We start from the raw sequence: 17,178 nt of genomic DNA on the forward strand, positions 1-17,178 counted from the left end.
TTACAATATTATTGACTATATTCCTTATGTTGTACTTTTCATGCAGTGACTTATTTATAACTGGAAGTTTATACATCTTAATTCCCTTCACCTGTTTTGCCTGCCCCTCCCCCCCCAACTGGCAACCATCAGTTTATTCTCTGTATTTAGGAGTCTGTTTCTGGTTTTGTTTTGTTTTTTCAGATTTCACATATAAGTATAATCAATGGTATCTGTCTGAATTATTATACTCAGCATAATACCTACTAGATCCATCCATGTTGTTACTAATGGCAACATCTCATTACTTTTTATGGTTGAGTGATACTCCATTGTATATATATACCACATCGTTATCCATTCATCTATTAATGGACACTTGGGTTGTTTCCATATCTTGGCTATTGTCAAAAAATGCTACAATAAACATAGAGATGCATATATCTTTTCAAATTAGTGTTTTTGTTTTTTTCGAGTAAATACCCAGTGGTGGGATTACTGGATCATACGGTATTTCTATTTTTAATGTTTTGAGGAACCGCCATACTGTTTTGCAGAGTGACTACACCAATTTATATTCCCACTAATAGTGCGTGAGGGTTCCTTTTTCTCCACAACATTGCCAACACTTATTTCATGTCTTTTTGACATTAGCCATTCTGACAGGTGTGAGGTGATAGCTCCTTGTGGTTTTGATTTGCATTTCACTGATGATGAGTGATGTTGCACATCTTTTCATAGTCTGTTGGCCATCTATATGTCTTCTTTAGGAAAATGTCTATTCAGGTCCTCTGCCCACTTTTTAATCCGATTGTTGGGTTTTTGGTGTTGTCTAAGTTTTTTCCATATTTTGGATATTAACCTTATTGGCTATATCATTTGCAAATATCATCTCCCATTCAGTAGGTTGCCTTTTTGTTTTGTTGATGGTTTTCTTCACTGTGCAAAAGCTTTTTATTCTGGTGCATTCCTCATAGTTTATTTTTGCTTTTGTTTCCCTTGCCTGAGGAGACATACCATAAATATGTTGCTAAGGCTGATGTCCAAGAGATACTGATAACCAGTATCTCTTGGATGGATTTTTGTGCAGGTACCATCCTGTTTTTGAAATCTTTTAGGAGTTTTTTTTTTAATATTTTATTTATTTATTTGACAGAGAGAGACACAGCAAGAGAGGGAACACAAGCAGGGGGAGTGGGAGAGGGAGAAGCAGGCTTCCTGCGGAGCAGGGAGCCCGATGCGGGGCTCGATCCCAGGACCCTGGGATCATGACCTGAGCTGAAGGCAGATGCTTAACGACTGAGCCACCCAGGAGTTTTATGGTTTCAGATCTCACATATAGGTCTTTAATCCATTTCGAGTTTATTTTTATATATGGTTTAAGAAAGTGGTCTAGTTTCATTCTTTTTGCATGTAGCTGTCCAGTTTTCCCAGCACCATTTATTGAAGAGACTTTGCATATTCATGCCTCCTTTGTCATAGATTGACCATATAAGTGTGAGTTTATTTTGGGGTTCTGTTCTGTTCCATTGATCTTTGTGTCTGTTTTTGTGCAGGTACCATCCTGTTTTTGATTACTGTAGCTTTGTAGTATAATTTTAAATCTGGGATTGTGATACCTCCATCTTTGTTCTTCTCACTCAAGATTGCTTTGGCTATTGAGGGTGTTTTGTGTCCATACAAATTTAAGGGTTATTTGACAACACAAATAAATGGAAAGATACAACGTGCTCATGGGTTAGAAGAATTCATGTTAAAATGTCCGTACTGCCCAAAGCAATCTACAGATAGAATGTAATCGCTATCAAAACACCAATATTATTGTTCACAAAACTAGAACAAATAATCCTAAAATTTGTACCATTCTTTTTTCCACTCCTACAGCTGCTCCCTGCCCAAATCAGTCTGGATCTGGATCCCTATGTGCTTTGAGAATGGCCAGGTGGTCCTATTGCCATAGGCATGCAGATTACTAGTTCCAGCCCAGCCTAGTAAATTCCACTCAGACCCAATCTGAACAAGCTAGAACAACTCTCCTTCTCTTGGGTCTTCCAATATTCCATGGCAACACCAGTCTGTATAATAACCTGTACTTGCGAAGATTAGTTTGTTTCCCCAGAGCTATTCAAAAAATACATTATATATCCTTCCCCCCTGCCTCTGAGCCCCATCCCAGCCCCAGTGTGGGTTGTTGTCAGCCTCATCTCGGGTTTAAATATCTGTCTCTGCCTTCTCCTATGGAAAAGTGACTTAGCAATGCCAAGTCAAAGCCCTGGGGTCTCTCTCCTCCCCGGCAGCCCCATCAGCTAACTCACATGCCTCCCCAAGTCTGTGCCTCGCCAGTGCAGCCGGCACGAAGGGCTGCGTGAGGTGGTGGTTGATGACCGGTCTTCCTAACCAGGCTAGACTGCCTGTGACACTGGCAACAGACCTGTGACTGCAACAGGCACACATAGACATGCATTTTGTCACCCCCATTAGCTGGACGCCCGTGGTGAGGTTGGCCATCATAGCTGTGAAACCTACTGTGTTCTGGGTCATGTGTTCTTCCTCTGCCCTCCCTCCCCAGCATTCTCTGTAGAGCCTTAAAATGCCTTCTTCCCATTTGAGAGCATCTCCCTGGACTATTGATGGGAATGTCCCATGGAATGGTTTCCTTCCCTTCTGATTTGCCAACATTAACGCTTTCTGCTCTTTGGTCTGAAATTGAATGAAAGGAGAAGGTCATTTTGTTTGTCCAACAGCCAAGTCCAACTATTAGGAGAAAATACAGTGTTTTCTCCCTCCTGAAAGAAAATTTTATTAGACTAATTGGTCTATTTATATAACAGTCGTCTTCCTCTGAAATCAGACAGATTTTGAAAGAGGAAAAAATAGCCATTGCCTACATTTTAATGGGTTTCAGAGTACATTTGGATCCTGTTTTCTCAAGACACATTATTATACAGGGTTTAGTTTGAACTCTGTCCTCTGGAACATTCAACCACTGAAAACCAAAGCCGCCTCGGGTGCAGCAGAGCCTACCAGACATGAGAGTGCTGCCCCTGGCACGGGGTTCACAAAGAAGTTGCCCCGTTGCATCCTTCGCCCTGCATTCAGTATCTCCCTTCTGTTTAAGCAGATACAGCTGTGCAGCAAAACCTGACTGCTATTTGTATTTCTTGTTTCAAGATTGTCTCTAGAAATCTTTGCTGTCAGAAAAACCGTTTTCCAGAGACCATCATAACAACCCCACTGTTGGAAACTGTGAAAGCAGAGACACGCCTTGTTGTGTCTTTCTTGTCCACAAAGCTGAGTAGCAGGGAGAGCCGGATGAGCCTCAGGGTCAAGGCTGATTTCAGATTTTACTCTTGGAGGTGTTTAGTCCACGCCTCTGGCTTTAGGTAGAACAGGATGGACCTACAAGTGGTTTAACAAGATGCTTACTAATACATTCATTGAGGGCCTGTTTTGTGCCAGGCATTTACTTGTTGTAACAGCCTTGTGAAATACAGGAAAATCGCCATTTTATAGTTGAGGAATCTGAGGCACAGAGAAGGTAAGAAATTTGTGCAAGGTCACACAGGTCATTGGCATATGAACACCCAGAATCAGACGGCGGAGCCTAACCAGTTAGCCTCTGGGCCTCCCGATCAGAGGGGCTCTCCTGTCCTTCCTTCGTGTTCAGGAGGCTCCCTAGGACATTCTTGTACAAACCCGACCCACGGTGCACTGGAGAGCCACCTTCAGGAGGACATACGTCTGTTTTCCTCTGTAGTCCTACCTTCTCTACAGCCCTGAAAGAACTGTTAAGTTTCTCATTGTCAGGACAGATGTATCTCTGATCGCTTCGGGATCCTCTAAGGAAATTCCACTTTAATGAGGACCCCAAAAGGAAGGAGACTACAAGTTGAATCCATGCATTCTTGACCCCTCTCTTGTCAAGTTACCTTGACACTTACGTTTGGGGTGGAAGCAGATTTTCCACTTCGGCCTTCTCACTTACTCTTTGCAGCTTATAAAGTGCTTTTATTGACCCTAGAAAACATTCTGCCTCCTTTAGTAAATGTGTCCAGAATCTTTCATGAAAGTCACTTTATTTTCCTCCTTGGCTGACTTTCTTGTTTGGACCACAGTCGGGGAAAAGGTTGGATGAGGTGAAGCAAGTTTAAGTATGACCTTAGACGTGGACAGACAACGGTTCCAAACATCGTTGGTAACTTGTTGGGCATTTGGGTCCCATTCGGGACATAAGCAAACAGAGGACGTTCTCTGCAAAAGGATCATGCCATCACTATTCACAGCAGCAGGAATACGGTGTTTAGGGAGAGTCTCGTGCCTGGCGTAGGGCAGCAGGCCCCTTCTCCTCCTAGCCCTGCACACCTCCACCGATGGGCACCGTTAAAGGTTTTAGGACTGGGCTAGTGATAAATATTCCCTTAACTCCCCATCTTTGCATCTTTGGAGGGGTAGTCGTGAAGAGGCTATAAGCTCCTCCGTGCAGTGGGCCCTGTCCTGGCTTCTGTTTCATGGTATTCATCCTCCCTGAGTTTTTTTTTTTTTTTTTTTTCTTTTTAAGTATAGTTGACACACAGTGTTACGTTGGTGTCAGACGTACAGCATAAGGGATTTGACAAGTCTGTGTGTTATGCTGTGTTCACCACAAGTGAGCTACCATCTGTCTCCATACAATGCTATTACAATACCATTGATTGGAGTTGCTGTGCTAGACCTTTTATCACTGTGACTTATTCGTTCCATATTTCCCACTACCCCTCACCCATTTTGCCCATCCCCCACAGAACTCCCTCCTCCCCCCCAGCAAGCATCAGTTTGTTCTCTGTTTTTATGGGTCTGTTTCTGCTTTTTGTTTTAATTTTTAGATTCCACATATAATTGAAATCATATGGCATTTGTCTTTCTCTGACTTTTTCACTTAGCATAATACCTTCTAGGTCCATCCATGTTGTCACAAATGGCAAGGTCTCATTCTTTTTTTATGGCTGAGGAATATTTCATTGTACATATAAACCACTCCTTCCTTATCTATTCATCTCAGTGGCCACTTGGTTGCTTCCATATCTTTGCTATTGTAAATATTGCTACTATAAACATAGAGGTGGCATCTATCTTTATGAACTAGTGTTTTTTGTTTTCTTTGGGTAAATACCCAGAAGTAGAATTACTGGGTCATATGGTGTTTCTATTTGTAATGTTTTGAGCAACATCCATACTGTTCTCCACAGTGGCTGCACTGATTTACATTCCCAGCAACAATGCATGAGCGTTCCTTTTTCTCCACATCTTCACCAATACTTGTTATTTCTTGTGTTTTTGATTCTAGCCATTCTGACTAGGTGAAAGTTGATTCTCATTGTGCTTTTGATTTGCATTTCCCTGACGATTACTGATGTTGATCATCTTTTCATGTGTCTGTTGCCATCTGTAAGTCTCTAGAGAAATGTCTGTTCAAGTTCTCAGCTCATTTTTAATTGGATTATTTGTTTTCTGGTGTTGGGTTGTTTAAGTTCTTTCTATCGTTGAGATATTAACCTCTTATTGGATATAGCATTTGCAAATATCATCTCTCATTCAGTAGGTTGCCTTTTCATTTTGCTGACGGTTTTCCCCACTGTGCAAAAGCTTTTTATTTTTATGAAGTCTCAATAATTTATTTTTGCTTTTGTTTCCCCTGCCTGAGGAGACATACCTAGAAAAATGTTTCGAAGACCACTATCAAAGAGACGACTGCCTATGTTCTCTTCTAGGAGTTTTATGGTTTCAGGTCTGACATTTAGGTCGTTAACCCATTTTTGAGTTTATTTTTGTATATGGTGTAAGAAAGTGGTCCAGTCTCATATTTTTGCATGCAGCTGTCTAGCATTCCCAGTGCCATTAAAGAGACTGCAGCGTGAGTTTATTTCTGAGCTCTGTTCTGTGCCTATTGAAGTAGGTGTCTGTTTTTGCGCTAGTATAATGTTTGATAGATTTGCAGCATATCTTGAAATTTGGGATTGTGATTCTTTCAGCTTTGTTCTTCTTAAGATTACTTTGACTATCCAGGGTCTTTTTGTGGTTCGGTACAAATTGTAGGATTGTTTTAGTTCTGTGAATAAAATGCTAGTATTTTGGGAGGGATTTCATTGAATCTATAGATTGCTTTGGGTAGTATGGACATTTTAACAATATTAGTCCTTCCAATCCATAAACATGGAATATCTTTCCATTTGTTTGTGAGGTCTTCAGTTTTTTTCATTAATATTTTATACTTTTCAGAGTATAGGTCTTTAACCTCCTTGGTAAAGTTTATTCCTAGTGATTTTATTCTTTTTGATGCAATTCCAAATGGAAGTGTTTTCTTAATTTCTCTTTCTGCTACTTTGTTATCATGTATAGAAATGCCAACAGATTTCTGTGTGTTAATTTTGTATCCTACGACTTTACTGAATTTATTATTTTTCATAGTTTTTTTTTGGTGGAATCTTTGGGATTTTCTATATATAGTAATATGCCATCTGCAAATAGTAACAGTTGACCTTCTTCCTGGCCTATTTGGATGCCTTTTATTTCTTTTTCTTGACAATTGCTGCTGCTGGGATTTTCAGTACTACGCTGAATGAAGGTGGTGAGAGTGGACATCCTTGTCTTGTTCCTGATCTTAGAGGAGAAGCTCTGTTTTTCCCCCCTGACTTACGTTAGCTGTGGGTTTCTCATATGTGGCCTTTATTTTGTTAAGGTATGTTCCCTCTAACCCCACTTTGTTGAGAGTTTTTATCATGAATGGATGTTGAATCAGATGCTTTCTCTGCATCTATTGAGATCGTATGATTTTTATTTTTCATTTTGTTAATGTGATGTATCACATTGATTGATTTGTAAATATTGACCCACCTACACATCTCCAGAATGAATCCCACTCAATCGTGGTGAATGATCTTTTTAGTGGATTGTTGAATGCGGTTTGCTAATATTTTGTTGAGGACTTTTGTGTCGGTGTTCATCAGGGATATTGGCCTGTAGTTCTCGTTTCCTGTACTGTCTTGTCTGCTTATGGTATCTGGGTAATGCTGGCCTCGTAGAATGTATTTGGAAGCTTTCCTTCTTATACTGTATGGAATAGTTTGAGAAGAATAGCTATTAAATTTTCTTTAAATATTCGGTAGAATTCATGTGTGAAACTACCTGGCCCTGGACTTTTGTTTGTTGGGATATTTTTGATTACCAATTCTGTTTCATTAGTAGTAATTGGTCTGTTCAGATTTTCTATTCCTGATTCAGTTTGGGAAGATTATATGTTTCTAGGAATTTATCCATTTCTTCTAAGTTGTCCAATTTCTTGGCATATAATTTTTGTAGTAGCCTCTTACAATTCTTTGTATTTATGTGGTGTCAGTTGTTACTTCTGTCTCATTTCTGATTTTTGGGGGGCATCCTCTTTTTTTCTTGAGGAGTCTAGCTAAAGGTTGGTCAATTTTGTTAATCTTTTGAAAAAGCCAGCTGTTAGTTTCCTTAATCTTTTTTATTGTTTTTGTAGTCTGTGTTTTATTTATTTCTGCTCTGATCTTATTATTTCTTTCCTTCTACTAACTTTGGGCTTTGTTCTTCCTTTTCTAGTTCCTTTAGGTATAAGGTTAGGTAGTTTGAGATTTTTCTTGTTTCTTAAAGTAGGCCTGTATTTCTATAAATTTCCCTCTTGGAACTGCTTTTGCTGTGGCCCAAAGATTTTGGACCACTGTGTTTTTATTTATCTTCATGTATTTTTTTATTTCTTCTTTAACCCCTAGGTTGCTTAGTAGCATGTTGTTTAGCCTTGACATGTTTGTGTGTTTTCCATTTTTTTTCTCTTATAATTGATTTCTGGTTTCATACTGTTGTGGTTGGAAAAGATGCAGGATATGATTTTAATCTTCTTAAATTTATTGAGACTTGTTTTGTGGCCTAATGTGATCTCTTCTAGAGAATGTTCTATGTGCACTTAAAAAGAATGTATTCTGTTGTCTGAAAAGAGTATATTCTGTTGTTTTGTGATGGAATGTTTTATATATATGTTAAGTCCATCTGGTCTAATGTGTCATTCGAAGACATTGTTTTGTTATTGATTTTCTGCCTGGATGAGCTATCCATTGACGTAAGTGAGGTGTTAAAGTCTCCTACTATTATTGTATTACTGTTCATTTGTCCCTTTATATCTGTTAATATTTGCTTGATGTAATTAGGTGCTCCAGTGTTGGGTGCATAGGTGTTTACAATTGTTAGATCCTCTTTTTGAATTGATCCCTCTGTCATTATGAATTGCCTTTCTTTGTCTTGTGTTGCAGTGTTTGTTTTAAAGTCCATTTTGGCTGATAAAAGTATTGCTCTTTGTTTTTCACTTGCTTTCACATGGAGCTCTTTTTCCATCCTTTCACTTTCAGTCTGTATGTGTCTTTAGTTCTGAAGTAAGTTTCTTGAAAGCAGCACGTAGATAGGTTGGCAGAATGGGTCAGAAAACAAGACTTACTTCTTTTGAGTAAAGCATTTAGACCATTTACATTTAAAGTGATTATTGATAGGTATGTACTTTTTGCCATTTTGTTAATTATTTTTGGTTGTCTTTGTAGTTTTACTCTGTTCATTCCTTCTTCTCTTACTCTCTTTCCTTGTGATTGATGGATTTCTTTAGTGTTATGCTTGGCTTTCTTTTTGTTTTTTGCGTATCTAGTATAGGTTTTGAGTTTGTGGTTACCATGAGGCTCATATAACATCCTAAATACATAGCAGTCCATATTCAGTTGAGGGTCACAAGTTCGAACATACTTTTTTTTTTAAGATTATTTATTTGAAAGAGAGAAAGCAAGAGACAGAGCACAAGTGGGGAGAGGTGGAGGCAGACTCTCCACTGAGCTGGCAGTCCAATGTGGGGCTCCATCCCAGGACCCTGGGATCATAACCTGAGCCGCAGACAGACACTTAACTGTCTGAGCCGCCCAGGCGCCCCAGTTCGAACATATTCTAAAAAAGTTTTGTTTTCACTCCCCATTCCATGTTTTATGTATTTGTTGTCATGCTTTACATTTTTTTATTTATAATTTTCTTCTAAGTATGGCCTTTTGCACTTAAAAAAGTCCCTTTAACATTTCTTGTAAGGCCAGTTTAATGTTGAACTCCTTTAATTTTTGTTTGGGAACTTCCTTATCTGTCCTTCAATTCTGAATGGTAATCTTGCTGTTTAGAGTGTTCTTGGTTTTAGGTTTTTACCTCTCAGCATTTTGCAGGCCAGAAAGGAGTAGCACGATATATGCAATGTTTCTGCTAAAAAAAACCAGCTGAGAGCCTCATGGGGCTTCCCTTGTAAGTGACTAACTGCTTCTCTCTTGCTGCTTTTAAAATTCTTTTTACTCGTTGACATTTTGATTATTACGTGTCATGATGTGAGCCTCTTGGGTTCATCTCATTTGCAGCTGGGTGTCTGTGTTTTTCCCCAGGTTAGGGACGTTTTCAGCTGTTACTTCTTCAAATAAGTTTCTGCCCCTTCCTCTCCTTCTGGGACCCCTATAATGTGAGTGTTTGTTTGCTTGATGCTGTCTAAGAGATCCCTTCATTTGTCATTTTTAAAAATTCTTTTTTCTTTTTGCTGTTCAGCTTGGGGGCTTTCCTTTATCTTGTTCTCGATCACTGGTCCATTCTTCTGCATCTGTGAATGGACTGTTGATTCCCTCTAGTGTACTTTTCATTTATTATTTATTTCAGCTGATATTTTCTGTATTTTCTATTTCTTTGTTGAAGTTCTCAGTTCACTCTTTTCTTCAGTCCAGTGAAAATCTTTATATTACTTTAAACTCTCTATCATCATATTGCACATCTCCATTTCATTTAGTTCTTTTTCTGAGGTTTTTGTCTTGTTTTTTCATTTGGAACATATTCCTCTGTTTCATTTTGCTTGACTTTGTGTTAACTTTTATGAATTACACAGAATAGCTACTTCTCCTAAACTTGAATGGTCTTGTGTAGGGTTGTCCCCTGTGTAGACTGTGTGTGCCTGGTGACTTTGGTTGGCTCACTGGAGCTGAGGCTAGTGTGGGCTGGGAGTCCTGAGGGACTCCACATTGAGGCTGCCCTGATGGGATGGCAGGAATTGAAGTGGGTGTGGGCTGGGATAGCCCTGCGGCTCTTTATGCAGAGGGTGCCCTGGCAGGACAGCTGAAGCTGGCATGGGCTGGGGCCCTCCCAGGTCTCCTTAAGCAAAGGGCACTCTAGCAGGATAGCTGAAGCTGGTGCAAGCCAGGGTGTCCCGGAGTGTTCGGCACAAGGGACACCTGTGGCCAAGGCTGTTGCTGCCCAGGGTGCTCTACACAGGGAGGCCCTGGTCGGCCTGGCTGGAGCTGAACTAGAAGGTCCCAGAGCACTCTGCACTGGGGGCACCCTAGCAACTCATTTGGAGCCAAAGTGGCGTGGCCTGGAGTATTTCCGGTGCTGTGTGCCTGTGTCACCTTGGCAGGAAGGCTGGAACTGTAGTGAGTGCTGACCAGAAGTGCCCTGGGATATGCCATGCTGGGGCCACTTTAGTGTGATAGATGGGGCTGGTGTGGACCAGGGGCCCAGGGCTCACTGAGGTGTCACGCTCACTAGGGCACTGGACCTTGCTCCTCTCCACGCTACCACGGTGGAGCACGACTGTAATCATAGCATGCGCCAGCCCCTCCAACCTGGAGAGATTTCCAGCATGTCTCCTGCCATTTGTCAAGGTTCTAGAGCTGAAAGCTTTACATTCTAGTTGTACTCATAAATGTTTTCTGTGCTCTAGGATAATTGAATCTACTCAAAGTCCCTCAATACTATTCCTCCCCACCGCAGTTTGTAGCATTGAGTGTTCCCTTTATGATCATGTTACCATGTCTCCATCTAGCTTTTGTGCAGAAGCCGTTCAGTCAGCCCTCAGTTCCTCTCCAGGGGAATTGCTTTATGAAATAGGTGTAGATTTGATACGTCCATGGATGAGGTGAGTGTGGGGCCTTCCTATGTTGCCATCTTGAACCAGAGGCCCTCCCCTGGCTTTTTTCTGTCCCTGTGCCAGGGCTCAGAGCCATGCAAAGTCAGTGAGTGAAGCCGCTAGGTATGAGGCAATGCAGAGTGGTGGGGTATGTGGCTGATCAGGGATCATATGCTCCATCTAAAAAGGCAGCCACTGCTGACTCTAGGCCCTTTATATCAAGAAGTGCAGGTTTAGTGTACTAGAATATCCTATTTTCCCAGAGAAAGTGGAAAACTTGACTTTTAAATGACATTTCCTAGTTTTTAAATATTTGACAAGTAATTAAAATTATTTTAAAACATGCTGTGTGAGCCAAATAAGATGTCTGAGGCCTGGGGCTGGTCTTACTTCTATACTCTTATTCCTTTTCCACAGTCTTGCCTGCCCTAACAGCTTCATCTCTTGCCCTCTCACCAAATGTTGATATCTCAGACGATCAGATCTCTAATCCTCGCCTGCACCCTGGATTTACAGGACTAGTCATCTCCATGGGGATGTCTGCATACTTCATATACAAAGCTGAGCTCAGCCTCCCAGATCTGCACACTGTCAGGTCTTGAGAAATGCTGGATATTTTTGTTTCATTCCCCAAAAATACTGCTATTACTCATGTTAACTGCTTCTGTGATTAATACTACCAATAATCTATTGTCCTCCTTTTGTTACTGATTTCTCTTATCCAATACTCCCCCCCCCCCCGAGCAGGCAGCCAGAGCAGACCCCATGACCCCGCACTCACTGCAAGGCCAGCCAGTGGGGATTGTGTTCATTCTTCTTCCACAAGCCCTCTAGAACTTGCTCCCAACTTTGCCTTCCCACTAACCAGAAACGCTTCTAGTTTCTGAACTTGTTTGGTCTTCTCAGCTATTTTCTCCATCTCTTAACCGATCACCCACCACCAATCTCGTACTTCTTTGTTCAGGATGTGTTCAGTACATTATGGCTAGAGTCATCACTCACCTCTCTATCGGACTTCGGTGGCTCCCCGACCATCCCCACGTGCCCGTCATACCACACTCTGTGTTCCTCTGCCAGGGTACCAGGTGCCTGTGTGCACCTGTGCTGGCTTTTGGGCATGACTGTCTTCTTCCTTCAGGCCTGTGTTCATTCCCTTCATCCACCTCCTCTCTTGTCAAGTGCCACCTCCTTCATGGAGCCATTACTTGCCTCATGACCAGCCCCTCTTCAAAGCTGCCACGCGTTGTGCTCTTTTCATTCACCCAGCTGTGATTGCCTACAAAGCTTGCTGGCCTCTTCCCCCTTCATCAGCTCCTTCGTGGAGAGACACTTTCTTGGTCATCTCCATCCCCACAATGGCTAGTACACTGCCTTGCATACAGTAGACACCACGTAAACCTTTGTAAATTGATCCCCTTTTCAAATTGGAGAATGGCTGTGTCTAAAGGGCTCAGAACAAGATATTAAAAGTCAAAACAAAATTGTCTGGTTTCTCAGGACTTACCAGAACCTAAGAGAAGGTATCAAGCTAGTGAAAGGGTTATTCCGACAGTCTCCTTTTCCAGGATTGCAGTGTTTAGAGGAAGAACAGCTGTGATTTAGTCTCCTTCCCTCATGCACAGTGCCTTTCCCCAGTGCGCCTTAGAAGTTTGGCTTCAGTGCCAGAGGCGAGGAAGAATGGGCAAAGTCTCTTGGACGCTGGGCTTCTGCCACTCTGGCAGCAAGAGCCAGGCGCTGTTCCTCTTGCCCAGAAGAACAAGTTGTACCCACACACTCACAAGATGTCCTCTGCTCTCCTCATTGGCAGGCCTGCACATTTCCCACAAGCCATTGGGATCTGTTCTACCATCCTTGTATTCTGAGGGTTTTTTGCAGCATTGTTTGTTAATTAGCTCTTAGAATAGATGCCCATTCCATTCAGGATTGCATCCCCTTGATGTTCCTAAGGAGATAACCTACTCATTTTTCTTGGGTACGTATTTTCCCCTTCCTTTGAGTGCACAGGCTGATCCAGGAGAACCCAAGCAGCATGAACACCTCGCTCTCACAGAACTGAGCTGTGAGACATGTTCTTCCTCAATCCACGCTGTGCTGACTGACTGGACCTGTGCAGCTCTGAAAGCTCCCCAGACTTTCGGGGCCCACCTTCACTCCAGCCCCACCTAGGGCCTCGCATTCCTTGTCCATAGGAGGGAGGAAAAACTCCATCGGTGTCTGCATTTTTTATTAGCTCCCTTGGAGGGCTTTTTAGCATTTTCTGAGGTCGTTCCTGTCAGCTTTGCTTAGGCAGTTTTGCAGCCTTCTCCTGCCACAGGGTCATTTTCATCTGAAGCACCACCAGAGGCTTATGCAGCTTTGGACACCTGGCACGGCTGGGCTGCCACCTCCAAACACTCCCCTGGCAGGTCTGCACCCCTCCAACAGCAGGGGCTTTTTATTTACTCTGGAAATTCCACTGCAGAGCAAGTTCTAGGAACACCGCATTACTCTTCTCTTGTGCTCACAGATCAAACTGGGAAAGGGGTGTTTGGGGGGCAGTCTTAAAGATAACGATTTAAACTTTACAACAAAATTTTTTAATCCAAAGCAGTTTTTATTTTGAATTAGCTTAAGTGTCTTTAAAACTGAAAAATCACATTCCGGCCCTGAAAAGTAAATTATCCTTTACGAGTCCTTGGTTTGGATGCGATTAGAACACCTTACGGGCCTTTTTGTCAAAGTAGATTTAGTTCCAAACATCTTGATAGGAGCTCAGCCCGAGGGAAGTTTCCCAGTTGGTAGAAGTACAGAGGATTTATATATACCCATTGCTTAAGTGGTCTGTGTAGCAAGATTCTCAATCATTAAACATTTCAAAATGGAAGGGTAGGAGAAGAGCATCTTTGTTGCATGAAGAAAAGTGGCCAACTTTGGGTTTTTTGCTCCGCAGCGTCTTCCCACAGATCTTCAAAATAATGACCCTCACTCCTCTCTCTATGGTCTTGTCAGAGAGCGGGAATCCTGGCCGGCTGGTCAGGTCCTCAGAAAATGGCACAGCTGTTCTTAAAAGTAGCCCTATTCATAAGCTGTGGGCTGTCGGCAACTGCAGTGTTCGAGAAAGGCACACTGTTCTATAAAGAGTTTTTCTTTAAAAGGGAAAGAAAAATACATGGTATTTACAGTGAAAAAAACTGGACCCTTTAGCTTTATTTTAGTGGCCACGTCTGAAATGGAAGTGGCGAAGGCCATAAATACACACAAGCAGTTGCGCCTTTAAGGGATGATTCATGTTGGCTCTGCTGCCCATAATGGAAAATTCAGCTAGTTAAGCAAGATCAGCCAGAAAGCCTCACACAGGCTTCTCTGCCAGAGCGGATGCCTACCATCTTGTGACCTACTTGTTGTCTATTATTGAATGATCGACTCTCTTTCTTCCCCTCTTAGTTCATGACCAAGAACCCCACCATGCGCCTGGGCAGCCTGACTCAGGGTGGGGAGCATGCCATCTTGAGACATCCTTTCTTTAAGGAAATCGACTGGGCCCAGCTGAACCATCGCCAAGTAGAACCACCTTTCAGACCCAGAATCGTAAGTGTCTAAGACCACAGACTTTCCTCTTTTTGAAAATACCTCCGTGTTCTACCAAGATTTATTGTCCCCTATGGAATAACCAAACAGGAAGTTCAGCCTCAGCCCTGCAGGGTGGCCTCACCCAGGAGGAGGTTGGCCCTTGAGGCAACCTCTCCCCCTTTCCAGTTTACTTCTCTCCAATCTTTCACCTCTTGCTTGCTCTGGAATCCATCCTCCCTTAACCTAAACTTTCTGGAGCCTAAAAGACCTGAAACTTCTAGGTTTCCCCAAAAGAGTTGGGCTGAGAAATTCATCATTCCTCTAGTTTCCTCATGCTCCCCCAGGTGCCTTTCCCAAGCGCCCAAGGAAGTAGAAAGGGCATGAAAGGCTACCCACCTCACTGAACCTGGCTCCTTGGCTTGGAGGGCCTGGGTCTGTACCAGCCCCTGCAGCCCAGAGCTCAGGCCAAATCTCTTTTGACTAGAGAAATACTGGGAGCGCCAGGGGTACCTTCCCAAGCAAGGCAGCTGAGCGGGCATTCTTGAGGGTGGTCTAGCTCTTGATCTGAGAGCCAAGCTCTTTCTCATCTGTAAGTCAAGAGATCCATGGTGGAGAAAGCAGAAACGCATCTTCAACTTAGGCAAGAGAAATGAGAAGTCTAACAATGGCAGAAATGAGCTTTCCAAGCATTACTTTATAAAGATGTGAAAGGTCAACATTTCCATACACACAGCTGGCTTAATCTGTAACAGCCCCCAGCGTTGGGCACTAGGCACCCAGCCGTCAAGCCACTTCCTTTACCAGGCCCCCCGCTGCCAACCCCTCGGGGAGGAGGGAAGGCTTTGCCAGCGAGGCAGCAGGAAGCCAACTGGTGAGTAAAGCGAGGCACACTTGTTTAGGAATAAACTCAGTGCTTCCACGTCTTTCAAGAAAATCTCTTCACACCTAGAGTCCTGTGTATAAACAATAGGTGAGGCAAGTGTGAACTTACTCTGTTGACAACCAAGCATGTATGTCCCTCAGTAGAGCCTGTTGAGAAGTGGCACTTTGGTGAAATGCCAAGTAAAGGGTGAGTGAGGGCGGGATCAGGTGACCAAATTAACTGCTTTGCCTCCCGGCCTAAGGCAGGCCTGCTCAGCAAGATGTCCGTGGGGTTAGTGAAGTGGGGTGGGGGGTGGGCGGTTCCCACACGCCTGTAACAATAGACAGCACAGAATTACTACGACCCGCTGCTTCGTCCTAATGGTCCTAACTGTAAATAATGCTACTCCCAAGGCTGCAGCACCCTCTGACCTCACTGGAGCGGGCACAGGGAAGAGGAGAAAGCCTCCTGTGCCTAAAAATCTGACCCTTGTTTCCTTTTGACAGAAATCCCGAGAAGATGTCAGTAATTTTGACCCTGACTTCATTAAGGAAGAGCCAGTTTTAACCCCAATTGATGAAGGACATCTTCCTATGATTAACCAGGATGAATTTAGAAACTTTTCCTTTGTGTCTCCAGAATTGCAACCTTAGCCTGATGGGGAATGAGAGACATGACCTGAGAATCACAAGCAGCTCCAGATTTTCCAGGAATTCCCTTTGTGGGCCATTCCCCAGGATCAGCCTTAGAACAAGAACCTTACCTTCAGAGCACAGTTGGGAAACTCTGAAGGACAGAACTTCAGGAGGTCAGCTCTTTCAAGTCCTCAGGAAGCCAGGGTACTGGAAAGAGTGGATACCAGAATGAGAGTTCATGAAGAAGTATACTGCTCAACCTAGGAGTTACTATGGCTCTTTTGGGCTTGGGATATTAGAAGGAACCAACAGAAGAGAAGGTGTGAAGAATCGACTTGATCCTAGAAATTCTGAGTCCACCAGCTTTTCACTTCAAAAGACAAATTGAGACTTGGTCTGGGCCCCTCTGTGCTCTTCTTAAGCCAGCGAGCCTGGAATACTAGCAGTCTTCAAGAAGTCTGTAAATGCTAATGAATTCGGTAGGGAAATGAATGGCTTTCCAAACAGAATGATTTACTCTGAAGAAACAAAAGGGGCTTCACCCTGTCAAGCCCCATCTTGAAAACAGATGTTGAGCACCAAGACAACTGTTCCAGCTTAATTCTCTCATCCTCACTTGAACGGATATTTATTGAGTGCCCCATGAGACAGTGCCACGCGCCCTGCTAGTGTAAACAGATTTGTGTGCACTGAACTTTCATGCTCCAGTCCACTTATTTACCTGAATGGTGTTTGCATTCTGTGAAATGCCTCTCCACCTTGCATATATCATGCTTCTTTGTCTGCACATAACTTTGTCCACAGAAGAGGGCTCGCTGCCACAACAGCAACTATCCCCACAAACAGCAGGTGAGCGAGGGGCTTGCTGCCTAAGGACCTGTGAAATCTCATTGTGGGATGATGTGCTGATACTGTGCTGAACTCTGTGAAGAATCGCACGCCACTCTTGTCAATGACCAGACTTACGGTTTAGACAGTAGCAGGTTATTTAAGTTATATTTTAAGAGACAAAAATATTTGGTATGCATTTTAATAATTAGAAAGGACTCATAAACAGGACATTTACTGAAGGATCTTATAATATGTACTCATATATGCAGTTGGAGAATTTTGTCTGGAAATAAATGCATTTTGTAGCAAAAGCAAACTTTTTGTCTAGAATGATCTGTCCCATCCCCACTAGGCGACAAGATACCTAATTAAAG

The 17,178-nt window shown here is 42.7% G+C and overlaps 1 protein-coding gene across 1 annotated transcript in view; it reads left to right on the forward strand.

The window, feature by feature from the left end:
- PRKCH (protein kinase C eta) overlaps positions 1 to 16,130 on the forward strand; it is a 222,009-nt gene extending 205,879 nt beyond the window's left edge. Inside the window, exons 13-14 of the mRNA XM_025869921.2 lie at positions 14,351 to 14,494; positions 15,845 to 16,130. Of these exons, the coding sequence (XP_025725706.1) occupies positions 14,351 to 14,494; positions 15,845 to 15,991 (291 nt within the window). The 3' untranslated portion in view covers positions 15,992 to 16,130. The remainder of the gene's footprint in view (positions 1 to 14,350; positions 14,495 to 15,844) is intronic.
- Positions 16,131 to 17,178: the final 1,048 nt, after the last annotated feature.

This window comes from Callorhinus ursinus, unplaced genomic scaffold (genome assembly GCF_003265705.2).
Source record: "Callorhinus ursinus isolate GAN/ISIS: 27379988/994484 unplaced genomic scaffold, GSC_fseal_2.0 scaffold8, whole genome shotgun sequence".
NCBI classification, from domain to species: Eukaryota; Metazoa; Chordata; class Mammalia; order Carnivora; family Otariidae; genus Callorhinus; species Callorhinus ursinus.